We start from the raw sequence: 6695 nt of genomic DNA on the forward strand, positions 1-6695 counted from the left end.
AGACAAGATCATCAAGAAAGTACCTTCCTGGACAAGAATAGATAGGACAATTGCGATGAGACAGGCCATACATTTCCAAGGGCTAGAGCCTGAGCCGAGTTTCCAGAATCTTAGGCTCCTTTCTCCCTCAGCTGTAAGTCAGTGAGTCAACAAAAATCTACAGACCTCTTGTTATGTGCCAGGCACAAGCTAGGTGTTGGAGATACAGAAGGGAGCAAGACATATGCTATCTCTGCCCTCAGGTAAATTACAGTTCAACTCTGGCCCCGTAGAGAGTTTGGATCCTCCTAGGCCACAGGAGGGTATAGTCCAATTGTCTACTGGGGAGACTCAATTATGCCTGTGAGTCAATCATATTGGCTTTTTTTTTTTTTAAGACTTTATTTATTTATTCATGAGACACACACACACAGAGGCAGAGACATAGGCAGAGGGAGAAGCAGGCTCCCTGCAGGGAACCTGATGCGGGACTCAATCCCAGGACCTCAGGATCATGCCTTGAGCTAAAGGCAGATGCTCAACCACTGAGCCACCCAGGTGCCCCAATCATGTTGTTATTAATAATGATCTCTTACTGAACGAATACGATGTGTTACGTACCATGAAAACTTTTTGTCTGAATCCTTATTGGGATACTGAAGGAATTAGCCTCTGAAAAATTCTGACTGGCTCAGGCCAGGTGGGTAGGCAATATAGGAGTTGGTATTCAAATACCTGTCTGGGCTGGGGGGCTCCAAAGCCCAACCTCCCACTGGTAAGAAGCTAGTCAGTCTGGTGTTCCAGGCTGCCTAAGGAGGAACTAGGGCAGGGTCCCAAGAAAGACCAGAAATGGGAGGAACCTTGTTGGTATGGATTATGGGATGGGGCTCACAGTTTCTTTCCAGAGTTTTGAGAGCTGGCAGTTTTCAGGTAGTGAGTAAATGTAGTTACACTGTTGACAGCAACTCTGAAATTACTGTTTTTCATCAGTGACTCAGGAAAGAACATTCTAAATCTTCTTTCACTTCCTAGAGGTCTAGGCAAACTTTTCCACACTCTGCTCTCCCTTCCACCTCACCCCCCCCAAGCTCCCTGCTTGGAGAAAGAACAATCTGCACCTGTTTCCTTCCTACCCCACCCCCAGTCTACCCCTACTCTGACAGTCTCCCATGATCAACGGCAGATAGCAGAGACACAGCCGTCTTTTAGTTCTTCCTCCACCCCTTTACTTTTTCCGGGTACCCGTGAGTCAGTTGGGGGAGGGCACTCTTACCCTGGTTGGTGGTTCTGTGACCTGGGTCTACCTACTGAAGGAATTCTCCTGGAAAATGGAACACTGCAGGTTTCTGGCTGGCCTGATCCTGGCTGTCCTCCTCTCCCGAGGTAAGGCTTCTCTAGGTGGTGGGGGCATCTCAGAGAAGAAACCCCGAGAGGGACATTAGCACCTGGAGTGAGCTCCACTTGAAAATCCTTCTCAATGCTAGCTACACTTCACCTGGCAGAGTTGTCAGGGAGGGCAGGGTTGGGATGTAGCACACGGTTTGAATTTGGGAAACAGGTTCTTGGCTTTGACTGAATCCGGCTAGGCGTGCATGTTGGCTTTCAATGTCTCTCTAAAGGCCTTGGGCCAGAGATCTGCAGGAAATGTGCAGTCTGCAGGGGCCTGAGCCTAGGGCTGGTAAGGGAGCACTATTCCTTCTAGAGCAGAAAGCCTCTGGGATCTAGGACTCTTAGTCATTTGGCCATCATTTGTCGCCACCTGTAGCTATGTCCCAGTATTCAGGGGCATGCTTTAGGAGAAAGTTAACTTTAAATTGAGAAGGAAGGAGGGAATATCTGAGGTGGTAGGATGATCAACACATCTTGGTTTGCCTGTTTTTTTTTTTTTTTTAAGACTTTATCCATCTATTCATGAGAGACAGAGAGAGGCAGAGACATAGGCAGAGGGAAAAGGTTCCCCATGGGGAACCCGATGTGGGACTTGATCCGAGGACCCCGGGATCATGCCCTGAGCGAAAGGCAGATGCTCAGCCACTGAACACCCCAGGTGCCCTGGTTTGCTTGGTTTTAAAAGTGATCTTATCCCAGAAACCCCCTCAGTCTCAGGCAAACTGGGACAAATGCTTTGGGATATCTAGGATTTCCATTGGAAGCAAATCCGCATGGAAGGCATGACTGTAGGATGTGAAGCATCTGATGTACATGTATCTCTCTGATATATGCCCATATAATCTTGGTCTGCTGGAGAGGCATGAGAAATAACTCTCTTGGGGATTTTCCAGAGGATGCTCTTGTATTCAAATTGGTAACTGAATATGGAGTCAGGAAAAATCTGGATTGCACTTTTCACTGGGATTGGAGATACAGATCCTTGTGCCTCTGTGGACTCTGGACATACTCTCAAAGTAATTCAGTGGATCTAGAGAGGCACTGTGCATACCTCCAGTCCTTAAATTCCCAACAAAACTTCACTTGTGTGGAGCCCCAAGAATGAATTTGATAATTTTTTTTCTGTTCCCTTCCCCCTAAGCAAGGGTAGAATAACTAAAAATCATTACATGGATTTTGCCCTGGGCCTCCTTCTGGAACACTGGGCTGGTAATTCATACCAGCTTCTCTCCTATCCTAACCATCACTGGTCCCAGGAAAGACTTTAGTAGTGAGAGTCCCATTTTCTTGGTAGCTGTTGGGGCAGGGGCAAAAAGGGAGAGAAGAGGATGAGAAATTAAAGTGGAAGGGTTGTAGATGGCTGGGAAACAGAGTTAAAAGTTTTGTTGGTGGGCGCCTGGGTGGCTAGTCAGTTAAATGTCTTCCTTTGGCTCAGGTCATGATCTCAGAGTCCTGGGATGGAGCCCCGTGTGGGGCTCCTTGCTCAGTGGGGAGTCTGCTTTTCCTCTCCCTCTGCCTCTCCTCCCCTGCTCGTGCATTCTCTCTATCTCAAATAGATAAATAAAATCTTAGAAAAAAAAGTTTTGCTGGAGAACAAATGTGGACATTTCCAGCCGAGGAACATTCTTCTGTCTTTCCATGTCTCTTTGGTGCTTCAATAGTCTACGCTTTCCTTCTACTTCTAATCAGTGGTCTGAACGCATTTCCAGGAAGGTTCTTGGATCAACCAGCTTCCATGGTTTCCTCTTTTGCTCCATGTCTGTCAGGGTTTGTGCTCTGCTTGGACTGAATTCTTGCATCCTTCCTGGTTCTTGTAGTTCATGGGGAGCCCCCCAAAGCCTTTTTCTTGGGACTTCTTTCTCTCTCACTGGAAACCATAAATTGTCCTAGACTTAGAAAGAGGTCCTTTTAAAATATAAACTTCAGCAGAATCAGGCATCTGCTACAGACCAAACAGCTGGCTGCAATCATTGTTTTTTGTTTTTGTTGTTTGTTGGTTTGTTTGTTTTCTCCTTAGTGAGCCCCTTCAAGGTATCTGTGGAGGAACTTGAGGACAGAGTGTTCCTGAGTTGCAATACCAGTGTCCTAAGGATAGAGGGAACTATGGGAATACAACTCCCACACAGTAGAACTCTGGACTTGGGGAAACGCATCCTGGACCCACGAGGAATATATCGGTGCAATGCGACAGAAGAACAATCCGACAAAGCACCTTATATGCAAGTATATTATCGAAGTATGTGCCTTTTGGACTCTTTGAACTGAAATGGATGGGACCTCTGGATATGAGAACCTTAGAGCCAGAGGGCACTATGGTGGACCAATCTGTTCTCTAAACAAAGTGAAGTTACTCTTGTAATGGTGTGAGCCAGACTTTGGAACTTAACTAGCAGAAAAAAACAGTAGGGGCCTTGTGACTCAAGCAGTAGAATCTTGGTTAAGAGAGTTGTTTGGGGGGGGGGGAGTGAATGGGTGAGGGGCACTGAGGGGGGCACTTGACAGGATGAGCACTGGGTGTTATTCTGTAAGTTGGCAAATTGAACACCAATAAAAAATAAATTTATTATATATATAAAAAAAGAGAGTTGTTTGGCCTTACTGCCTTGTTTACATTCCTACAAAGCTGAAAGTACTTCTTGGCTCTTCTCAGGGATTCCTTGGGATTAAGGGCAGAGGTGGATGTAGCAAAGGCATCAGCAGGCCTTTATCCAGGGGTCTTACTAAAGTCTGAGTCTTAGTGTGAGGTTCTGGGGCTGCCCTAGGGGGCAGGGATGGTTCCCTGGTCTTGAAGGCTCTCTAGCTCTCCTCTTACCCTCATTCCCCCACAGTGTGTCAGAACTGTGTGGAGCTGAACTCAGCTACCCTGGCTGGCATTGTCATCGCTGACATAATCGCCACTCTGCTCCTTGCTTTGGGAGTCTATTGCTTTGCTGGACACGAGACTGGAAGGTCCTCTAAGTGTAAGTGGAAAGGACAGAGTGTGCATGTGTGTATGTACATGCGTGTTGTGGGTGTGAGCGTGCACCTGCTAAGAATGGGGCTGGCAATGGGTTGTGTCTCATCTGAGTCACTCTTGCAGTCTCCTAAGAACTCCTAAAACTGGTTGTTGGAAGACTTGTGCCTATATTGCTCATGCAGACTTCTGAGGGTATGACCAGCTGTAGTCCTCCTGCAGTACTCATGGAGTCTCACTGTCCCATCCTCCTAGGCCCTTGATGACTCTTTCTCCCTGTTTCTTCTAGCTGCTGACACTCAAATTCTGTTGGAAAATGACCAGCTCTATCAGGTGAGCCCTGAGGGGAAAGATACATGAATGGGAGGAGAATGGGAGGAGAATAGGAGGGGATGAAGAGGCTGATGCTAGATGTTATGTGTATGGATGAAGAGTCCTGGTGAGGAATTCATCCCGGGGGGTGGGGGGCACTGGGAAATTTGGTATGAACTCTCATCTCTGGGGCTGACTGGGGTCTTCACTAGGAGAATCCTGATCCTGCTTCACTGTTCCTCTTCTTACCTCCTAGCCCCTTCGAGATCGGAATGATGCTCAGTATAGTCATCTTGGTGAAAACTGGCCTCGGAAGAAGTGAACCTGAGAACCTTATAGCAGTATCAGCTATCGACTGTACTTTCTTTCCTTGCTCATTCAATAAAGAAGTCTTATTTCACTTGGCAGGTGCCTGGATTTTTCAAGACTCTTGGGCAAGGCATGGGAGTTGTCCTGACTTGGCTGAGCCCTTGCCTTCCCTGCCCACCTGTGTCCTTCCTTCATTGGTTCCAGTCCTTTGCCCCAGATGGACAGTGTGATGGGCAGTCTCCCACTCTATTCTGGACCAGTGGGCTCCCTGGTGCAGGGACCTGGTGTTCCTGACCCAGGGGGCTTCCTGGGTGCAGGATCTCTTCTACCACACTTGTTGCTACTTGTTGCCCCCAGCTCCCTATTACAACCCCTTGAGGGCTTTGACTTCCTCACCACAGCCGAGGGCAGGCTGCTATGTTTAGATACCTAGCCACACAGAGGTTTCCGTGACATCATGAGCAGAGGAGGTGGAAACATCAAGAGCCCAAGAGATCACTTCTCATCAAGACTTGGAGAGTATGTGTGACAAAGTCCCACTTCTGCTAAAGGGCTGGCCTTGGCTTTATGACCCCATGGAGAGGTAGCCACTAGCTGTGAGGAGGTTTTAATGTAGGTCCATTCAGTACCCTTTACTGCGGTATAGAAGGTACCATTCATCTTCTTTTTCTCAGAATCTGTCCCTGTCCTGCCCCTGCCTTCTGCATAATAAACTAATATCAGAAACTTTTTTTAAAAAAAGATTTTATTTATTTATTCGTGTGAGACACACAGAGAGAAGCAGAGACATAGGCAGAGGAAGAAGCAGGTTCCTTGCGGGGAGCCCGATGTGAGACTTGATCCCAGGACCCTGGGATCACGCCCTGAGCTGAAGGCAGATGCTTAACCACTGAGCCACCCAGGCGCCCCTAACATCAGAAACTCTTCAGCCACTTGGAAGCCTGGAACTTGAGAGTGAACAGGGCCTTGGGATATTTTCAATAGATGTCATCTTCAGCTACTGGGTTAGTGGTGGTTCTGAAACCTTGGGACTCTGAAGGATTTCTTAAAAATATAGACACTTGGGCTCCACTCTAGGCATGTAGCCTCCAGGGGATTCTGAAGCAGCCCCAATTCAGAGAGTCTCTGGTTTAGAGGAAGAACTGAGGCCACTGATTCTTTTGGGTCCTTTATGCTTATTCCCATCTTCCACAGGGGCAACCCATCTTTTTGTTCTCTGAGTTATGGTAATTGAAAGAACTTCAGGACCAGGGTTCCCCAAAAGAGAAAGAATTAACACCGCACAACCAGAGATCTGTATGATTCTGCCCACTATATTCCTGCCCACAGATGCTAATTTTGTTAGAAACAGAATGAACTTCCAATTTATACATGCTTCATTCATGGTTACGGCTCATTCCTACCTTTTACATTCCTACTTCTGTTCTCTGAGGCCTGCCTCCTACTTTCACATTGGATCACTCCACCTTGGACAACTTTCCCTTGGCTTCTACTGCACCAGTGCTTGTATCCTTCCCACACCTTGCACTCTTCCCTTCACCTTGTATTCCTTGTATGCTCTTCTATCTCCTTATACCTCTCACCAGTTCTCAACATGGCATATACTTTGGAATCTTCAGAGATTCTGATTATCTTGGGACTAAGGCACCAGGGCTTTCAGAATGGCTTAAAGTGATTTTATTGCGACGCCAAGGTTGAGAAAACTGCCCTCCACCTGAGCCCTTCTGGAAACATGTGTCCCGTTGGTTCTCTC

At 47.3% G+C, this 6695-nt stretch overlaps 1 protein-coding gene across 1 annotated transcript; it reads left to right on the forward strand.

Annotated features, from left to right (window-relative positions):
- The first annotated feature begins 1101 nt into the window (after positions 1–1101).
- CD3D (CD3d molecule) lies at positions 1102–5038 on the forward strand. Its single transcript, XM_038535510.1, has 5 exons — positions 1102–1362; positions 3386–3604; positions 4197–4328; positions 4611–4654; positions 4890–5038. The coding sequence occupies exons 1-5, from the start codon at positions 1308–1310 to the stop codon at positions 4953–4955; spliced, it is 516 nt and encodes a 171-aa protein (XP_038391438.1). The 5' UTR covers positions 1102–1307; the 3' UTR covers positions 4956–5038.
- Positions 5039–6695: the final 1657 nt, after the last annotated feature.

The sequence above is a fragment of the Canis lupus genome, chromosome 5 (assembly GCF_011100685.1).
Source record: "Canis lupus familiaris isolate Mischka breed German Shepherd chromosome 5, alternate assembly UU_Cfam_GSD_1.0, whole genome shotgun sequence".
NCBI classification, from domain to species: domain Eukaryota; kingdom Metazoa; phylum Chordata; class Mammalia; order Carnivora; family Canidae; genus Canis; species Canis lupus.

Bases quoted from the DNA above. Each gene is read 5' to 3' on its own strand.
- CD3D (XM_038535510.1), top strand. From the start codon at position 1,308: ATGGAACACTGCAGGTTTCTGGCTGGCCTGATCCTGGCTGTCCTCCTC. The intron at 1,363-3,385 runs GTAAGGCTTCTC...TTTTCTCCTTAG, and splicing joins GGCTGTCCTCCTCTCCCGAG to TGAGCCCCTTCAAGGTATCT. The intron at 4,655-4,889 runs GTGAGCCCTGAG...CTTACCTCCTAG, and splicing joins AAAATGACCAGCTCTATCAG to CCCCTTCGAGATCGGAATGA.